Source organism: Anas acuta, chromosome 2, assembly GCF_963932015.1.
Source record: "Anas acuta chromosome 2, bAnaAcu1.1, whole genome shotgun sequence".
NCBI classification, from domain to species: Eukaryota; Metazoa; Chordata; class Aves; order Anseriformes; family Anatidae; genus Anas; species Anas acuta.
The window spans coordinates 128,794,481-128,816,136 of NC_088980.1; the positions used below are offsets into that span (position 1 = coordinate 128,794,481).

A 21,656-nucleotide genomic window follows, 5' to 3' on the forward strand; every position below is an offset into this window, starting at 1 on the left:
TCCAGCTGTAGGTACAGGTTGTTCAGAGGTGCTTAGGAAATTGCTGATAAGCACACTCACATTCCCAAAGCTTTTTGGTGCTCCTGCTGAAGACCACCCAAAAGCCAGGGCTTAAAGCAGTTTATACTGCACCCACGTTCCTGGAAGAGCACACAGGGAGTGTTCAGTGTCATGTAAACTCAGTGTCCACAGGAACGAATGAGGAGATACCAAAGGTAGGTTTCAAAAAACACCTCCCAAAAAATATTTTGAAATTTCACCTCTCTCTGGGACTGAACTGCTGACATCCAGGCCTAGGAAGGAACCTGTGCCAAATGAGAGTTTAGCAGTGCTCTCAGGGGCCCAGGACAGAATTGCCCCATCCCAACCTCCCTGATAAGGTGAGGACATTTTTAGACCTGTGTGCTTTTGTAAATCTGTATCTATTTTGTTACTACTCAGTGGTTTGTCATAGGCCAAAAAGGTATCCCTGAGCCATTTTAGAAAAAGGCTTGCCCCCTTTCTAGGGGTCAGAGAGAAAGTAGTGGCTTGGATTTACTCTCTGAAGTTCCCCTGCTTGCTGCAGACATGTGCCTAACCTCAGGGACCGGCTACATACAGTACTGCATGCTTGGTGCTCAGAGCATGAGTTTATGTTATGCTGGCTCTGTCACACAGGCTGATCACAAATAAGCCTCATGTAAGGCAGAGAAAGTCCACTAAACCCTTACAGCTTTCCCAAAGGGGTTATATTCATTGCAAGGGTGGGATCAGATAGGCCCCTGCTTTTATGAGGCAATATCTAATTTACTTTGAAACAAAAGAAATGCAATTTTCATTTAATATGCAGCTTTTTAGTATCACTTAGCATTTACACCCTCACTTACCACACGATTTCCCATTGCAGGCAAGCCTTTAATTCTTCAATGATCTCACTGCTGACAGAATATTCAGATGTGTGAACTTCAGTTCTCCCCCCCTCCCTTTTCCTTTTTGCTAAACAGCCTTATAAATGTTATTAGATACAGATATAAAAACAGTTCGTGCGGTTCCCTGAGTGATTTCTAATACTACTACCATCACTGCTTCCCCAGGTTTCTGTATTGGGATTATTCTTGAATTGTACTTAAATCAATGGCATCTTCACACAATTCCCAGAAAGGGATTTGGCATTTCTTGAATTCTTTTGAGCCCTCTCAACTCTCCAGCCACAGATCGACGTCGTTACTTGAGCCGGTAAACTCGACACATACATGTCTAATCCTGTCCTCTTCAGTGTCTGATTTACAATGTGGCTAATTGCACTTTTAGATTCCCAACACTACTGGCACCAATTTTTGCTACTCCACAGAAGGAGCCAGATTTGTAATTGCTCTGTATCAACCCCATTGTTGGGAAATCAAATACTTGAGGAACTTTATGGATAGCATGCTCTGTCAAGGCGCTCGTGTTCAAATTGCTGCCAGCATGATGTCTTTCACTGTTAGTTGTTCCTTGATGGAATTTAATAAATATTCATTGGCAGAGTGCAATGTAATTGATTCAGCCACTTTCATTTTTTATCGGCCCTGCAGGATGCCACAGCCTCTGCAGAAAATCTCCAAGATTTGCCAAAGGTTGACAGTCAGAGGCTTTGGAGATGTGCTTGGTGAAGAAAAGGGAGGGAAGTAGTATCTGTTATCACCATGCGTAATATTCACTGTAAGGAAGAAAAAAAACCTATATGGCTCTTAAATGAGCAATGTGCCTTATGCAATACACTGTAAAAAATCATAAAGTACAGTATTAAATGAAATGCTGTGATATGAAATGGGTTTATGATTAGAGAGTAATAATTTATACTGAAAATTGCTTTCCGATAAAAATTAGAATATGTTATATGCATATTTATTTCTATTTGTACTACAGAAGAATTTCCATTACTTAAAGGTAGTGATTTACATCTGTTGTTGTTAATCACCATGCGAGGCCCCAGAAACCTTATCCTGTTGAAGCTTTCATACAGGTTTTTAACTCCCCCTACAGTATTCACACCTATATTGCTTTGTGTTTAGGACTACTGGAAGTTTATGTTTAAGCAAGAACATTTCCATAGTACTGTTCAGAAATTAGGCCTTGCACACTAGCTTTTTTGAAGAAAGGGTCAGAGACCCTGATGTTATGAGACGCTGTGAAACACAAAAAGTTCTAAAACCTTTTTTTTTTTTTAATTATTATTCACTTACTGGAATGCCGGTGAAGGTAACTGGAGGCGACTGCCAAGAGATGCTAAAGCTACTGCCGTTAGGAGTGAATTTTGTTGACCCTGGAATGTTCACCGGAGGAGTGGCCTGTTTGAAAAGAAAATATTATTCTAGTAAAAGAACCAGTCCTCTTCCAAAGCATTTCAAGGGATCTTTCACTTCTCAAAACTGTAAATCTGCAAGCAGAGAAAAAAATTTCATCGTGCTGACAGTGACAAGCATTTTACTCTGTTACTGAGAGGGATAATCACAGATAAGCCAGGAGGGAAAGAACATGTTTATATACCACTGTTCTTAAAACCTTATTTAGAGAGAGATGATAGCTCTTGCAAGAATCCACATAAAACCTTTAAAAGCTAGATCTGATAAAAAAAAAATGAAATCAAGCACCATATTAAAAAAAACGTATTTAATAATGCCAGCCAGCAGAAAAAAAAAAAAAAAAAAGTATTAGAAACAATTAACCTTCCCACAGTGATAAACAAGGAAGTATTTAAACTGGTAGCAGCTGGTTTAAACAACTGAAGATTGCCTGGAGAGTGTTTTTGGACAACAGGGTTAATGGTAAGGGTTGGCCATTTTCCGTTCATCAGATGAATGTTCCTAAGAATCAACATAATTAAAACAGCCTTTCTTATTAACAATAAGGAGCTGAACATCATCCTTGGGATTCAGTAACAGCTAAAGCGAGTATCTGAAGGACTCTTACAGTCCTGGGAACTTGTACTTTCTTTCTATCCGGGTTGTAACACCCAGTAATACCCTGGGTTGCAGTCCCCAGTAATTACAGCTTAGACTGTTCTTTCATCTTATGTCCTCCCCCAGCTTTTCTCACTGGGCTCTGTGTCCTCTGCAACTCCTTTCCCCCCTCCTTTTGAATCCCTGTTTGTTTGACAGAGTCAGGAAATTTGTAACTTTGCACTTTACCCTGCTTAGCAGGAGTGTGAGAAGCCCCCACCAACTGACTTCCTTTGACTCTTTAGGTTTAAGCTTTCATCACAAAAAAAAAGCCCCTTGGTTTAAATTTATGAAGAACCTGCTCTTAAAAATGAGCTTTCCTTCTGTCTTTCAGTTGCTTGTGCCTTGCAAGAGCACAAAGCATTTATGTAAGCAGTGTTTATGTTTGAGGCTGCTGGAGTTGCCTCACTGCTTCCCCGAGCCACAACGCTGAGGAGGAGCGATGACAAACTACAATCTGATTGTCCCCATTAAAGATAATCTTCAGAGCAAACAAGTGCTGAAGCAATCCCCTGGAGCCTCTCCAAGCAAAAGAAACCAAGACAACTGAATGACTCCATCTACTGCAGCTATGCTCTGTGTGCTGCTGAGGCTGCAGACAGCTCCAAGGGAATCAATACAGACACACCACTTTCTCGAGGAAGTACGTGTCTACTGAGCTCAGTAACATAAAAGCCTCACTGAAAGGCATTGGGAAAAACGTGGTGACTCAGGTGGTACCTGCAGTGCTTTATCACAGCCCTATTTAAACAGAAGCGTGTGAAAATAGAATCACAGCATGTCCTGAGTTGGAGGGGACCCACAAGGGTCAAAGCCCAACTCCTGGCCCCACAAAGAACCACCCAAAAACCAAGCCATGTGTCTGAGAGCACTGTACAAACACTTCTTGAACTCCAGCAGCTCGGTGCTGTGACCACTGCCCTGGGCAGCCTGTCCCAGTGACCAACCACCCTCTGGGTGCAGAACCTGTCCCTAACCCCCAGCCTGATCCTCCCCTGTCCCAGCTCCATGCCGTTCCCTCGGGTCCTGTCGCTGACCCCAGAGAGCAGAGCTCAGCGCCTGCCCCTCCGCTCCCCTCATGAGGGAGCTGCAGGCCGCCATGAGGCCTCCCCTCAGCCTGCTCTGCTCGGGGCCAAGCAAACCAAGGGACCTCAGACTCTCCTCATGTGTCTTCCCCTCTAGGCCTCCCACCATCTTTGTAGCCCTCCTTTGGACACCCTCTAATAGTTTTATGGCCTTCTCATACTGTGGCACCCAAAATTGCACACAGTGCTCGAGGGGAGGCTGCACCAGCGCAGAGCAGAGCAGGACAATCCCTTCCCTCGACCTGCTGGCAGTGCTGGGCCTGAGGCACCCTAGGGTACAGTTGGCCCCTTTGGCTACAAGGGCACACTGTGGACTCATACTGAGCTTATCATCAACCAAAACCCTCTGCAGGGCTGGACTCCAGCCACTTGTCCCCCAAACTATATGTACATCCAGGATTACTCCATTGTAGGTGCAGAATCTGACACTTGCTTTTTATATTTCATTCGATTGGTGACGGCATAGCACTCAAAGTTACTGAGATCTCTCTGCAAGGCCTCTCTGCCCTGAAGGGAATCAATGGCTCCTCCTAATTTAGCACCATCCACACACTCACTCAGTGTGTACACAACTCCTGTATACAGGTTACTGTAACTGATGTAACCCCAGTTACCACACCTCTTTGAACCTGACCCTTCAGCCAATTGTTCACCCACAATACTGTGTATACATTCAGCTATACACTGGGTATTTTATCCAGAAGGACACTGTAAGAGACAATATCAAAATTTTGTTAGAATCTGAAAACAAAACAAACTGAACAACAACAAAAACAGATCCACACTCCTCCCTTTGTCCACTATTGGGTAATCTTGCCACAAACGTATATTAAGTTAGCAAGGCACGACTTTGCCTTCATGAAACCACACTGGCTTTTGCCAGAAGGAGCTGAAGGCAATGGGTTGTGCTCAGCATCTCCTGGGATGTCAGTGCCAGTATGGCTGCTCCCCGAGGGATGCCAGTAAAACCTGCAAGTGGAATCCTAAATGCTGAAAGAACCCACCTGTAGCTACTCTGTAGCTAAACTTAACAGGTAGAGGCACTGGTTTCATAATGAAATGTGAGGTATGAAAAGTTTCAAATTGCTTTAATTTGCAGTTTCCTAAAATACTATGATGCTCAATTCTTTTTTCACAGTGCCTAAATATTTACCTCAGACATGATGAGATTTAGACAATCACCTTGTTCTTTGGTTCCTACAAGTGCATCTTTGCACTTCAAGCACAGCCCCTATTTTCAGGCTAACATTTTAGACAACCTTTTCCATCAGGTAAGCAACCATAACATTAAAACGGGTTGAAGAGTTTCTATACCCATGATTTCACTTTGCTTGGAAACTTCCACCTGATTTCCAATCAAAGTATATTTATGGCCAATTTATAATAAGCTACTCTTGTGCTAATGCTCTTCACAGGCAGCAATCCCATCCCCTACCAGATCTTGTTTTGCCAGAGTTCTCAGTCCCTATGCTGGATGGGATCTCTTCATTCTGATCACCTATTTCTACCTGTTCCAGTTGGGATCACCATCCTTGAATGTGGGTTACCAGAACCATACTCAGCTTCAGCTAAGTTATATAATGGTCTTGTACAGTGGCATAAAAATACCTGTAAGAAATTTGTATTTCTCACCCGAGACAACTTATAACTGTTTTGTTTTTTCCCCTTCACATCTCCACTGTTGTTGACTCACAGTCATTCTGTGCTTGATCAATAAACAGAGATTTCCTCCTTTTGTGATTTTCTAGCCACCTCAGCTTAGAGCAGAAACATCTCATTAATTCCTAAGGTGCAGGACTTTGCATACTCTGCCACTAAATTGCATCCAAAAACATATTATTTTTAAGATCATCCAGTTATGTAAACATGATACACAAATCTCAGTACTGCTGACATCTCCTGAGTTTGTTATTATAGTACTTGCCTAGTATCAAAATGATTTAATGAAAATGCGATCAAGTCCAAATACTGCCTTTTCATACAGCTCCACTAATAACATCCTACAGTCCCTTCAAAATAACTCACTGTTGTTCTCCCTTACTTCCCAGCTTCACTCCTACATTAAAATTTATCTCTAGCCAAACAAATACTGCCTATATGATTTAAGATCAAACTCTCCTCAAATCCAGAGGGATTTGTTCTACTGTACTGCTTCTTCTTTGTTGAAAAAAACTACCTTTTTTTCTTTCTTGGATTTTAGATTGTTCTAGTCTTTCTTCAGGGTTTCTCCACTGAAATTTACTTCATTTATCTCTATTTCTTCAAGTATTGTTCTAGATCTTTCCTCACCCATATGACTGCATCTGACAAGAGAGGACTTGCCTGATCGCTACCCTTTTACTCCCTTCTTACTGCAGGTACTCTGTCATTTGCCAGTCATACTAGAAACGCAGATTAACAGATCTGTTTAGGATTTCTGCACCCCAACTTTGGATTCTGTATTTGTTTTTTCCTTTTATTAATAAGAATTCTGGGATGAACATTATCCAACCTCCCTTAAATAAGTTTATTGAGCTTTGAATTTTGCCTCTTCACTTACTCCCAATGAAGTAATTTGCACTTCCATGCTCTGATTCATATGAAAGACTGTCTTCATAACTATATTCCCACTGGATACCTTTTTTTTTTTTTTAATTCTGATAAAAAAAATACAGACTTCATCAAAACTGTGGTAATATTAAACATTATTTGTTTAATATTAAAGATGCTGATGTCACCTTCCCTTCTTTTTCCTTTGACACAACAGATTGGTCATAAGAATGCTTGGATGTTACAAAGGAAAACAGGTTTTAATTAATTCTTCCTCTTTCTGGTCAGAGTTGAATCTCCACCTTCCCTCCCACAGTTTTTTCTGGCTGGGCTGGAGAGGACTCTATACAGGATCCCATTGCCCTGCTCCACACAACCTGATTCCTTGGCAAGGAAAACCTAAACATGAACTGGAGCAGGGACCCCAGTTTCTCACTTTCACCAGGAGAATGTCTTGAACAGTTAAGCACAGGTCCATTCTCTGTTGATGAAATGAAGTATTCAGAATGGAGCAACTTGAAAAGGAGGCATCTGTAGAGCTCAGATACATGCAGGTTGATACCATAGAATACATCAGCCCAATTCCAATTCAAGCAGTTGAAACATCTGAACCATGATTTCCTTAATCAAATGCTTTACTCAAAGACTGGAAAAAAATGCAAAGGGCTGGCATATCCTTTCTCTGCCAGATAAAGGAGGATGGAGCCAGTCTTCAGACTGCAGGAAAAAGAGTGCCATGACTGCCAATCTCAAATGCAGTGAGCAGCCAGGATTTGGTGCTTCGCCCTGGGAGAGGCAGGGCTTAAATCAGCCTGAGAAAAAAGGTCATCTCCTACTGGCTTGATCAGTGTCCAGGTTGGTGCACCACCTGATGCAACTAGCCCCCTGAGATGCCAAACTTCCACCCAGGTTTTCCACAGTGCTTGGGAGTCCAAAACAAGCCTGTAGTCTCTGGGTGGTTCCCTCTGCCCCTTTAATGGGTCTGTTCCAGACAAACAACAAAAGGGCTTCATCTGCACCGTGCTGCATACAAAAGTTATTGCATCTGATAAATTTAACAGAGTTCAGTTCTCCGGTGCATATGCAGGTCATGGACCACACCACTTCAAAGCATTAATTCTTCTTTTCCCATATGGTATCCAGACAAAAAAAAAAAAGCCAAATTTTAGTGCACTTTTACAATTAATGCTTTCTGTCTGAACTTAATTGGAAGTTTTTGGAACAGCACTTTGGATCTCATTGGATTTTTGCCATTTGCAAAGAATTACCCTTAAGAGTAGGAGGATCCCAGATACGCCTTTCCATTTTTGCTGCTCTACTTCCCATATGCAAACTGACATCTCGCACTGTACAAATACAGGAAACGAACTGTTCCTGGCATCTGCTGGGTACTTGCCTCCAGACACAGTTTCAGCTCTGTTTGTATGGGTAACACTTTGGGAGGGATTCAGCTGACTGCATGAGATCATTTACAACACAGGAGGCCACGTTAGAACACGTCACCTTGGCCTTTCCTTACAGTCAGTGAAGAAAGTGAGTACAGTCTGTGGGTAGTCACTGGAACACACCGAGCAGCTCTTCTCTACCTCAAGGATGCACCTATGTGTGGCTGGATAGATAATAACCCAAAGTCCACTGCCTGTGGTGGGAGCATAAACAAACAACTAGCTCAGATGAAGACATTAGATTTAAATGAGATAAATCTTGCTGGCTGCCCCATCAAACTTGAACCCTCTGAAACTAGGTTTGGCTTTTCAGAAGCCAAACATAGTGATCAGACATTTGTTTCTACATTAATGAAGTTAGTATAAGCAGTGGAACTCCCTCTCACCCGCGTTACCTGGTAAGCATGGTCCGTGTGTACGAGGTAGAGGTTGGTAGGAGCTGAGCGGCTCAGAGGTGTCATCAATTTAGTCTCAGTTTTGGCACAGGAAGTTTCAGGACGGATTGCATCTTGGGTGGGAAACGAAGGAGGAGATGCTAAGGATGGAGAGACTGGGGAAAGGCTGCTTAAGCCATCGGCTACTGAGTCCGTGTTGAGCCTGATTTCTGTATAGTAAAAATCCTCCTCTCCATCACTGTAGTCAGACTCTCCTACACGTCTGTATCGAGACAAAGAATAATTGATTAAATGAAAGCAAGAACCCTAAGGTGAGTTTTAAGTCCTACATGCATGAGCACATATATTCGTACTGTTGACAAATTAATATTCCCAGTTTCACCTCTGCCTACTTGATCAGTATTCTGACCGCAGGGAAGGGGAGAGGAAAAGAAAATCATCTAGTCTGAAGGGAAAAGAAGCAGGAATTAAAACTTGTTTTCCCTCTATGTTATTCTGAACTAATTCTTTGACCTTGGACTTGATGTTTAACTTCTACGCTTTCACTTAAATATCAGTATTTGCTTCCCACTGCTAACCACTGAAGTTAACAAGAATTGCAAAGCCCTTTAACTTCATAAATGGCAGAGAAACCACAGAAGGACATGTCGAGATAACAGGCACGGGCAAGATATATTTTACTAACATAACAGCAAATAATTTGTTATCTTATCATGTGTTATTTAAATCAAATACAGTTATGGCCATGGTTCACTGTAACTTTCCTTGGCGTAACAGAAAAAGCTGCTAGGTAACAGTGCCTCAGACACAGGCAGACGAAGGACATGTAAGGGCTGGCTTGCCAGTGCTGGACCTTCTGGTCCTACTCTCCAGATGCAGACTTGCTGAAGGGGAAGATACAAAAGGCATCCCCTGGCACCCTCTGTTGTGTCTTAGAGCACACATGCTGGCAGTGAAGCAGCCCAGTCAAAAGCAGCAGTTCCCAACAGACTATGCATCATCTGGAAATCCCAAACCACTATTTTAACACATTCCCAAGCCAAATGCTATTCAAATGTAACTCACAGCTCATATGCGCATATTTTTGCCCAAACTTCCCTATGGAAAGTGTGGGAGCCCTGTGGGCCCTCCTGTGCATGCCCACATCAGGGCTGAATGCTGGACTTCCCTTCTTCCAGGTATGCACCCCAAGAGCAGCCCCTCACCTGTTTCTCAGCCTGCTTGCCCATATAACTCTATCTGTGGTCCTCTTGCTACCTTAGTGAACAGAACGCACTGAGAGAGCACGGTTTCAGCATTTTTGAAAGGCTCAGTCAAAAATATTATCTGCTGGACCACATTAAGTTAACCACCAAAAGCCTCTCTCCCCCAAAAAGCTGCAAGCTCCAAATTCTAGGGAAGTTCTGCTGTTTACTTTTGCCTGCCCCAGGCCATGAAAAGCATGTCCCAGCAATATACAAGACAAAAATTTATAACGGCATTTATAAAGAGATTTTTTTCTGCTAACCTCACTCTTCAGAACCTCAGCCCAACAGCAATTGCTGCCACCTTTGCAAGCCTGCAAGTCTCTCTCCAGAGCTCCATACCAGACTACACCCTCACGGTCACTTTAATTTTTAAGTACTGTTTAACAGACTTACACACCAGATATATTTCCATGTATCTCACGGGTGAAGACCATAAGAAGGGGAATGAGAAAAGAAGATTCAAAGAACATAGACATGTAAGACAACACCTGGAGCCCTTTTCCCTTTTTCATTGCCCTGGCTGCTTTCTCAGTGACACCACGAGGCAGCATGAGGACCCCCTGTAATTATGTATTCAACAGCTAGATCACTCGGGGAACTGCACAGGAGATTTTACTTGAAAACTAAAGTTCTGAAAAAACCTTGCATCATGTAAGAGCTTTTGCTTCTAGTCCACATAAACACATATTAAGTTTGCAGCTTGGTTTCATTTTCTTTTTTTTTTTTTTTTGGGTTGGTTTGAATCTGAACCAGTGCAAGCACCCAATGTGATATGAAACAAAACTGGGAAGTATTCATGCAAGACCTTGAAACCTGTCATCTTTCACATGGCTTCAGTCTGGGTGTGATGTGCAGTGCACAGGTATAGAGTAAAAATAGTTCTCTACCAAATATTGCTGAGTTGCATGGACATTAGCGATCTACAGCTGCACTTGACCTTCTAGCAAAGTTCACAAAAGTTCAGAAAAGAAAGTGCCTTGCTGTTGGTAAGAGTTCCTGTTCACCTTAATACACTGCTCCACGGTTTCATCAGAAAGCTGGGAATCTTAGAAAAGACAAGGATAATCTGGTTCATCTCCCTGGCAAAGGGTGACTGCTTGCCTCCTATACCAAATCCTTTTGTCTTCTGAAGACACCAGTCTCTTACCCAAGGTGAACGGTCCGTATGTGTTTCTGAATCCCTGCAGCTGTGCTCAGTACCTTTCCACAGTTTTTCCACAGGCATTTGAACATCACCTTCATGGAGTTCTGAAATTTATGAGTAAAGCAACATATTCTTCTTAGTTGCATGGAAGATAGATGAAAAAAAAGCAACCCAAAACAAACACAGAGTTACAAAACACTGTTTTATCTGTATGCTAAATCACTGAAGGTCTAGAGCGTCTAACTCTGAATTTGTAATACTGCAGCTGGCTCTGTTGACAGTGCAATCCCACTGAACCCAACAAATCCTGGTGGAAAGCCACTGGAATAGCTTGTGCCAAAAGCTTACCTCTCTCTGCTCTTTGGCATGACATGAAGCTCCTACGACCCTTGCCTGGACAAGTGAGAATTCCATCTAACTCTGTTTAATGTTTTTAACGACTATGTGTATAATCTCATTTTAATGAGATTCTTGTGCATATGTGATTTCATTAGACTGAGTTGTCATTGATTTAAAGCATGGCAGACCTGACTATAACCCACCCCCACCTTCACTATTTTGAAGACTGGAGAATACAAATCATCAGTTTAAAGCACAGGACGTGGTAACAAACTGCACAGAAGTCACAGAATTTTACAGATATTTTAAAAGCCAACTTAATCCCCAGATTACACCAACTTTATACCTTTCATATAAAGATTGTTAATACCTAAATAATTTGTGCTTCCTCAAAATCACGTTCTCTCTTACAAGAGGATGTATTATTAAAGAAAACATGAGGAAGAGCTTCTAAATATTGTATTATTAACCTATAATTTTAATTACATGCAAGATTAAATGAATATGCTCATGTAAAGTTCAATTAAAAAAACACAACAGACCAAGCATATCTTTAGAGTTAATAACATGCTTCCTCTGTATCTTGAAGAGAAAGAGTTTGGACCCTTTGGAATGGCATGCGAGTAGATGTAAGTTTCAGCATTTGCTATAAAGACAACAATTAGAATATAATTTTTTAAAAAATCTGAGCTGATGGGCTTTTTGAAACCTGAACTGATTGTAGTAGCATGTTCTCACAGCTATCTGGCAGTCTAACAGCTCTTGTTCTGAAGTATGGATGCTAGGTGCTGCAAGACCTGAGGTACTGATTATAGCTTGTACAAAAATCTTCTACATTAGAATAAATTGCACATAAATTCCCTGCATTTTTTTTTAATCTGACAGTACAACTACCATTCAAATAAACACAGAACCGTTTCTTCCTAAAATTAAACATAATCTAGCAATTCTAACAGATAAATTTCTTACTTTTACAATAAAAAAAAGACTGAATACTGTCATCAGCTTAAAAACCAACAAAACACCACCAGCCACAGTGACAAGATGAAGATCAGGCTTATCATTTACATCTTAGGAATTCTGATACGGTGCCACGAACACCGTGTGTACCTTTATGAACACAGAGTGATTTTACATCAGCCTCTGGTTACATTGCAAAAACGATCTCTCTAGTGCATTTTTAGTTTTTTTTTTGTCAATGCTTTTTTTTTTTTTAATGAATTTTAACATTAACCAAATGAAATCTCACACAATAGAAATATGGAAGGTAAACCACGCTTCCATTTCTGACCAAATTGCCTAGTAGGCTTTAAAGTTTTATTCTAGAAAATGACTGAACATTAAATGATTTGGTGGGGAATGACTACCTTAATGGAAACTTTTACGCAACTTTCTTAGTGGAAGTGGTTGCTAATATGCAATGGAAGAAATTTCAATGAGTCAAAGTCAGGTTACCAATCACTATTTCCATGTCTATTTGTTCTGATTTTGAAGCTCTAAAGAAGAATTAACCTGAACATTTTTATTTCAGCTTCTAAATGCGTGAAGATGTACTCAGGCAGAGTGCCATGCTGGGGCCAGAATCAAAGAACCACAGGAAACGTCGCTCATCCATAACATAGTGTAGCAGGTATTGTTATTATTTACCTAAACTAAACATTGCCCATACAGAGCAAAACTCATGAGAATGGGAACAGACAGTGCAATGTATCTGTGGTGTGTACATAAATAGAAATATTCAAAGACAACTTACATAACAATAACGATGGCAGCTGTAAAGCCATCTGTCTAATCACAGCTGAACAATAGGAGTGATGATAATAAGTGTAACTTTAACTGAAAAGTAAAAGGCCAAGCAGCACACTTCTGCATTCCTGCTGCCACACAGCCCAAAATCATCTCTGCCTTTAGTTTAACAACCAGGTCTAACTTTTAATTTATTATAAAAAAAGTGTCCTCCAAAATATATACATTTTCCTTTTAGGAAAACAAAAACATAAAACATTTTACACCCTTCTCCCACAAACACGAGCAGAACAGTGTGGGTCAGCAAATAAGCAACGTCTGGAGCAAGAAGATAAATCTGAACACGTTTATACGATCATTAAAACTTCTTCCTGCTGGTGGTGAAGCAATTAACTGCCTCAGACTGAGCCAGAAACAAAGTCACTAAGGGAGAATAAATTGTTTTTCTCTTTCTTACAAAAAGCTCTTTTTCATCTTGCTATGTAAAACCTGTCCTGTTGTGTTGGGAAGGAAGAGGACTTGGACTACTGCCATCTCTTTGTTTTCTTTTTCTTCGAGAGGAGCCTGCTTTTGATGGCATAGCGGTGCTTTTTTGTTTTTATTTATGGATTTTTTTTTTCTTTTTTTACGCTGTGCTTTATTTAGTTTGCTTTTGCACTCCTACCATGGATAAGTTCGGCCACTGCTAATACTGGATCAAAAGCCACGGGGTTTCATCTCCCTCTCCTGTTTTCACCCCATATGTTTGTGCAGAGAAAGCTTCGCAGCATTAAGGCAACTGACACGCTGTCAGACAAACAGCACTTCCAGGGGGCATGAAACATCAAGGCCATATCCAGTCTTCGTGATGACACGTAAAGGCTGCCTGTTGCCTCCTGCGTGCAAAGAATTTGCCACAGTGGGACAGAAATCCCTTGAATGGCCAGAGGCGACACCTTCTGGAAAGCATGCTGCTGTTTTCCGAGCAGGAGGCTCTGCAGAACCTCACCACCTGCCAGCAAATGTGCGGTGCTGATGGCAGCGTGGGCAGTAGGTGAGGAGACCACAGACACAGGGACGAGGCTCAGCACCTACATTCACTGGATGCCAACGAGAGATATGCACACAGAATGGGGGTGACCCATTTCTTCCTCATGGCAGAGTAAGTTTACCAACGCCCAATTTGCCTACAGGTATGGAACTGAAGAGGAAGCTAACCTTTCTTTTCCTAGGAATGGGTTCATCAAAGAGAAGGTTGCTTGTTTCAGCTTCATCAATACCATCATCTGGCTGGGAAGGCGTTCGGAAAGCTTTGAAGCTGTCAGCTGACAGAGGTGGAGATGGGGTGGATGGGTTGGACTGGTCACTGGGAGCATTCCAGCTCCAGTATCCACTGCTGCTGGTACTAGAAGGCACAAATCCTCCTTCTTTCCAAGATCCATTTAGGGACTCTGTCAAGAACAACAGCCATCATCAGTATCACGTGTTAAGGGCAAAGGAGCACTTTTATCTAAGGCTTAGGTACCACATTGGTAATTAACTGGGTGTTCAGCACAGGAAAGTTAAAGGCTTGGACACAGGGAGGACAACCACATCTATCCCAGAGCACACATTTGTTAATAGCCATGTTCAACACTTGATTTTGTAGTTAAGGAAAAAGAAGACAGTTTTCTAAAAAGAATTTCTGGGTCTAGAAAAATAAACTGTTCTGGAATATAAACAGTGATAAGCACACAGATACTGCATGAAAAGTTAAGGAAAAGCATTCAAATACTTTCTGATCTTTAAACACCAACACATGACCGCAGTGGGGCATAAGAGCAAGCCTCAAACCACTGCACCACCAAGAGGAGTCCCCTGGGCAGAGGACACAGGTTCTGCACCTCAGGACATGAGCTGTGTCTGCAAAAACATCATCATCATCCAAGCACTAAAACACCAAAGAAAACCCTAATTACACTCTAACTGCCTTCTTTATGAGAAAGGCTTCTGCCAGCACACACACCTCTGGCTAATTGACATCCTGGTGTAACTGGATGCATCCTTAGAAGGATATCCCGTTTTCTTCATAAAGGTGTGTGGCTGGGCAGCTGGTTTCAGACGTGGCATCCCTGGACCCTGTCCCACCTGCTCGCTGGAGGAGCCCCTTCCTCACTGCAGCAGCTACCCCAGCGTTAGGTGGTTAGCAGGCACCCAAACCCACAGATTTGGCCACGCTGTGGTGGGTGAGAGTTGTGTGGGGCATGGTTTGAGCCCTATTTCACATACTGAGGTCCTCTTCTCTGCCCCAAAAGGGCTTCTGGCAGGAGGGGAAGGTTCAGGTCCCCAGCCAATGCATAGGTATGGGCCAAGCACACCCAGCAGTGCAACGCCAAATAAATACCACGGGGGGCTCTGCCCGAAGCTGCAGCTTTGAACCAGGCAGGGACTGTTTGTGAGGTCTCACCAGAAGTCAGGCATCAGAAGTTTTTCTCAATGGCACCGTAGGTGTCCGAGCATTGTGCAAGACCTGACTTTGGAGTTGGCAAGGAAATAAAATAAGTAACGTTTCTTTAACAGATAAGATCTTAAGTGTGAGGCAGGAGCCTTTTCAAGTCAGTGCCTGCATTTAAGAGTTCTGCAGAAGTCACTCCTTCATTCCTTCCCAATTTCTTACAGACAAATTTAACTAATGATGTCAGCAAGAACATAATGTCTGCAACCAGAAGCTTAACCCCAAAAACAATTAAATGAATCATTTATTTTTATTATTTATTTATTTAACCCCTAGTTCAGTTGGTTTTGGACAAAGCCCTTAATTATTAACATCAGCTGCTCACAAAACCAAATTCAGTGCTTCATCATGTAAGCACACGTATAAAAATACCTGCCCGCACGGGCAGCAGCCAAGTCCCTGCACTTACAGATCAGGGCCACTGGCTGTAAACCCCATTTTCCTCTGATAAACAAAATAATCCTGCTTGGAAAAGGACACATATTTCCTGTAGCTACTAAGTTAACGTATGAAAATGTAGTGTTTTGGTTCATGGTTACAGCCTTCTGAATTTTCATGCCACTGTAATTGAGGTGGTTTTTGTTTCTTTTAAGTATTTGCACTTGAGTTTCCTGCCAAAGCCAAGGAGTACATCTGGTATCAACTTGTGAACTTTGCATAGTTTAAAAATTGCATTTGTTCAAATAAACAGAGGAAACAGCACTCTTTCAACTACTGTTTTCTGACACATTACAGTGGTACTTTGTATTCTCCGGTTTTACAGCTCCTCCTCACCTTACTGAGAAAGAGATTTAGATCAAGAACATTTTTAAAGTAATATATGAAAGAAAAGACTGAATGAGGTTGACAACAGGAAGAAAAACAAACACTGGTTCTTGTTAATACTAACAAATCTGTCACTGTAAAGGAGTTTAAACTAAGAATAAATGCAACTTACTCTTACTTTGGGGCTTGTTTCATGGTGCTGGAGTGCGTGAAAGAGAACCAGACCAAATATTACTCAGCTGCAGGGAAATAGGGGCCAAACTCTGATCCAATTTATATGGGTGATCACCCCCAGGAATTCCAGCAAAGATCAGACTTTCATATCAATGATAATATGATTTTCTACTTCTAGGCTGAATTCCATTTTTTAAAAGAAATGCTCCTTTCTACTATTTACTGCCCCCCCTCCCTTTTTGTGTGTGTGTGGGGGGGGGGGGGGGGGAGGAGTCATCAGTACTAAATTTGTGTTGCTAAGATCAGAGCCTAGCCTTGCAATACCAATTGAGTTTTAAATTATCAAATCTTTGCACTTTTCTTGAAGTCTTTAATAAGCCTCCACTCAGGCAAAACTAAGATATTCAGGGAGAACGTGCCCAGCAACAGCTTCAAAATCTCATCTGTGACTACCGAAAACATGCGAACTGCTTTTTCAAGCTTGTCTTCCCAGATTTTGGGGAAGATGCAAACAATCTATGTGAAGGAATATCAAAGAGCACTGCAAAAAGAAGTATCAAACGCAGCTAATAGCTCCTGTTTACCTATTAGCAATTCAAAGAGGCTTGTTTGGGAGATCTTCCCAGCCAGCATATGCTGGCTAAGATGCACTGCAGGTCCTGACGACTGTCACCTGCTGAAGCTGGTGGAGGTGACAGAACTGCCTTGCCCTACAAGCAAGCACCTCCCAGTGACAGGGGATGCTAAGAGGGACATGTACATGTCTCAGCCGCTCCGAATCCCTGCCTGGGACATTGGCACACATCCGCCTTCACCTGTGGTCTCATTGAGCTGGAGTGGCTGCAGACCCCACCGGGTCTTCCTTCCCTCCTGAGAGTAGGCAGCCTCCAGCCCTGCAGGACAGTCATGGGGACACCACCACCAGAAACTTCTCAGGGCTCGTCAGAGCTGTGCTAATCTACAGGCATTGCTGGCTTTAAAATATCTGGAAGGTTTGTGCAAAGCACACAGGCAGCAGCCATGGATGTTCATGGCTCGACTTCCAGCTACTCAGCCAAAGGGACTACACTTATATTTTCTGGAAAGAAAATGAAAACAAACAAACAAACAAACAAACAAACAATGCTACTCATATAAAAATCTTTAAAGCCATGACATTCCTGATAGGATAGATTTGTTTTAGGTATGACATAATTCAGGGGGTCATCCCTGATAACAGTAAGACCTGCAGAGACTATTTCCATGTTAATTTGCAACCTGCAAATATTCCTCTCAGCAGTCCACTCAGTTACAGCAGGAGGGCATTTAGTGTCTATTTAACTGCTACAAGTGAGCAAGAAAACCAAGTGTCACCCAAATAATGGTGGCACATCATAACAAGAGTGTCCTACTTTGAGATTATTCCTTAACACGTAACAGTTTTAAAAACCTCTTGTAACTCCAGTCAAGCTTGCACACATCAATTATGATTCATTAGCGATTTCGTTATTATCGCTCACATTTATTTTTTATCCCTGTGCCTTCTGCTAGACCATGTATAATTTGTAGTTAAGTAGCCTTGTAAGGGGTTGTGGGCTCGATGGCAGACCCCCAGAGCTGTGCAGGGCACAGAGGAGCAGGGCAGGAGCCAAGGGCCTACTCCTGCACCAGCGGCAGACCTGTGTCACCACAGGCTGCCAGCACATGGCCTCTCAGCCGAGGACCAGGATCCACAAAGGCTTTGCCTCATCGCAGAGCTGAGTCAAATCTGGTCTGCTTTCGGTAGCATGTGGGCAAGAAGAACCGCCAGATTATTTACGGTGTGTGTGCAAACGCAGACAGGCTGCTTGGAGAGGCAGCGCGTCAGCGAGAGCAGAAGGTGGCCTGCGGTGCTAATTCCCCCTTTTCTTTCTGCTCAAGGGGCGGCTCCAGGGGAAGGGAATCATTTTTTTCCTCATTTCTGACAGGACTGCACCCCGGACCTGTGCTCAGTGCTGTCCCAGCACACAAGGGGCACAGCCAGATGATAACGCCTCACACCTTCTCCTCCACGACTTCAGGAAAGGAGCTCCCAGCACCGCCTCTGGCAAACAGGACACGTTCTTCTCTCTTCCTCCTACACAGATAACCACACTGCATCCCTCCCCTACAGCCCGTGTACTCAATTCCCAGGTTTGGGGCTTTTCAGTCCCTGCCGGGCATTTCTCTGCAGCTTACCGTTGGGTCGGACAGGAGGGCTGCGAACCAAAGGGCTGGTGGATAAACTGGTTAGTACCATGGCTGCTGTTACTTTATCCATGTCCAGTTCTTCTGAAGATTTTCTGAAAAACAGTGAATAGAAGGCAGGAAACATGTCAGCAAGTATATATAGATATGGTTTTTAGTATAACAGACCAAACCCTAAGAAGGCAAAGCCCAGTGACCACAGCAAACAAAGTTATCACAAAATCACAGAACTTCTAGGATTCTGTGATTTCTCCAAAAATCTTGAAGTTCTCCAGGTTTCTGTCTTCTGTCAAGCTGAGCACACCAAGTGGCTACTTAAGCACAACAGCGGGGTGTGAACAGGAAAAGGAGTGGAAAAAGAGAACACATCTTGACAGAAAGTTGCCAGGAGTACTGTGATAACTCCATTAGTTCAACTCCGTTCCCTCTTCTCACAACTCCAGCTAGTCATATGCTAAAACCAAAGCGGGTGATTAATGGGTTTTCTTGGATGAGGACAGAGATGCAAAAGCAGGTAATAGGACCAGTAACATTAACAACACCCATTGCTCTCTGTAGGGTGAGGAAGAACTGGGAACTAGAACAAAGGGACGGCATTATTTCTTTGTTGCTTCACCGTAACGCCCTTAACCCTCCTTTACTCTACTCCACAAGTTCTCCTGATGAGATTATTTACCAATTATTTAAAATCCATATACATACAAGTCATGTTTCCTTCAGCCTTTAGTTCCAAGCATCTATTCAGCCACGAGGTAAGGGTGAGGCTGCTGAAGAGGTGATGCTGAGAAGGGTGCTCTCCCACCCAGCCCACAGCCACCGGCAGCAGCTGAATTCATTCAACTTATAAAATTGGCAGAAAATTGGTACAGGAGGAAAAATTAAAAAAAAAAAAAAAAATAAGGAGTTTTCTGCTGGTGAAATGGGCTGAGTCAGCCCGGTGAAGGCTCAGCACCAAGCACCCAAGCCAGCGGGACAGCACAGGGCGGCTGGGAAGCAGCCATACGCCGCCGCTTTACAGATAAGATCAACATGTTCTGTGGGAAAAATATAAATAAATAAATAAATAAACAAACAAATAACTCAGGCGATAGAGAGGCAGAAGAGAGGGATCATGTTCATGCACTGCCTTGAAGGAAAGGCAGAGAAAGCTCCATACACGCTGGCAGCACCCATCCAGCCACAGCACCCACAGCCCCAGGGGATGGGGAAGGGGCAATAAGGGAGAGGGCAGGGAGAAGACAACCTGAAGACAAGGGGTGCCTTGGGAAACCAGGCTTCAGTAATCTATCACTCAAGGAGTAATTTATTTATTTTTTTTTTTAAACAAACTCCAAAAAAAATGCAGAATTTCTTTTGGCTGTAAAAACATATATACTATAATTATTTTTCCCCAAAATACCACTCTTCCAGAGGAGTTCAGAAGTACAATGAACAATTTCTGAAGAGTCAATGTATCAGAACACAACCACGAAACCCACCAGGTTTAGCAGACTTTTGCTTTCCATCCTTCTGGGCCCGCGGGACACAGGGACGAGTCACCAAGAGCTCTGGAATGCCACGCATCGCTCCCAACACATCCGACTCACAAGCTGACACATTTCAGGTGCCGAGTTTATCCACTGACCTGCGTGCAGCTCTCCCAAACCAGCTGAAAGACTCAGTTACTGGAAACTACGCTACAGTCAAAGCCTCTCGATATTTCAGTGAGCCTCAAACTGCTCCACAGAGCAGAGCATAGCTGCCTTCTGGCTGATTGATGCAAGGACCCACGTGGATGTCTACGAACACTTTCCCATGCTAACAGCTTAGCTCTCCTAAGTGTCTTTTGCAAGACATCAGCACCTGGAACTGGGACACTGATGAGCTGTTCTGGTTATAGCCATAGAAATCCTCCTTTCATCCAGCCAAGGCTTTTGCAACGAGCACAGCAGCCATAGGGTCACCATCAGATACTGGAAAAGGTCTTGGATACCCGCTATGATCCGCCAGTACCTGCATCCATCACCCATCAGTTCTTCTCATCTGCAGAGGAGCGTGCCACCTGGGACGCCAAATCCCTCTGGACACAGAAGCCTTCTCCGCAGGGACGACAGGGAGCAACTACATTTCCTGGAGACCAGTCCTGCCAGTTGGTTTTCCAATTCCCTAACGCCCCAGTATGGAAATCCTCTCCCTGAGAAGCGTTTTGCTGCTCCGCAGTCCACCCACACAGCGCTCCCCTGACTGCCCCATCTCACTCATCCTGCTGCGGACGAACCAGTAATGTTTGCACTTCGGCACTTTACGGGGAAGGAACAATAACAGGTTCCTGATATGCTGGGAAAGCCAAACCCTGGAGTCTGCCATCAGTTTTCCACCAAGGCTGCTCTGCATGTGTGGCAACGTGATTAACACGATCTTGCCCAGGCCTCTGCAGAGTTACCAAATCCCACAGCTGCAGTTGTTGCAAGGGCTTGCCAAGTTGGTGTCAAGATCTCAGGGCCTAAAGACCCAGAGCTAATCCCGGACACAAAGTTCCTCCAAGTGCTCTATAAATTTAACTTATTCAGGCTCTTCTGCGTTGATGCCTTTTTCTCCCCTGCAAGGACTCAAACTGTTGTGCTGAAAATCCACCCTTTGCTCTGGCCTTGGGTCAGTAATGCCCCAAATTGTCAGCACGGGCACCTGTGTCCATGGTTTTTTCCTCACCTGATCAACTTAACAGTTTTTCAGCATGGAGAGCCCAAGGAGATAAAACTTCATTTTCTTTTTCTCTGCCCAATTCGAATCCTTGCTGCTCCTCGGGTGCCCCCTGGGACTCTGCACTCGTACTTCCCAGCTGCAGGAACTTCAGCAGCTCCAAGCACTGCCCGATGTGAATCTGCTCCCAACACATTTCTGCAGTTCAGCTCCTGAACATAAACACACGTATTTCGTGCATCATTCAGCCAGCACCACTGCAGGAACAGCAGCCTTCGAGAGAGAGGCAAAGCATAAAACCAAAGACAGGAACCACTTCAGCCATCTGCATTCAGTCACAAACACACTCGGGTCAAAGCCTTCAGACTGCCCCCGTCTCTTCCAGCTTTTCGTGCTGGGAAGCTGAACGTGCACGCAGCTGTCCGACGGTGCTTGTACTCAGAGGGGGAGGATAACTTGTCCATTACCAA

The 21,656-nt window shown here is 43.3% G+C and overlaps 1 protein-coding gene across 3 annotated transcripts in view; it reads right to left on the reverse strand.

The window, feature by feature from the left end:
* Nucleotides 1-21,656, reverse strand: part of ZNF704 (zinc finger protein 704) — a 99,582-nt gene that overhangs the window by 18,655 nt on the left and 59,271 nt on the right. For all 3 annotated transcript variants that reach the window (XR_011093086.1, XM_068672165.1, XM_068672163.1), the window contains exons 3-7: nt 18,499-18,602; nt 14,088-14,320; nt 10,809-10,909; nt 8,415-8,676; nt 2,205-2,309 (exon numbers count right to left, since the gene is read on the reverse strand). Coding sequence is in view for 2 of the 3 variants with exons in the window: in XM_068672165.1 (XP_068528266.1) it covers nt 2,205-2,309; nt 8,415-8,676; nt 10,809-10,909; nt 14,088-14,320; nt 18,499-18,602 (805 nt within the window). In the remaining variant the exon portion in view is untranslated. The remainder of the gene's footprint in view (nt 1-2,204; nt 2,310-8,414; nt 8,677-10,808; nt 10,910-14,087; nt 14,321-18,498; nt 18,603-21,656) is intronic.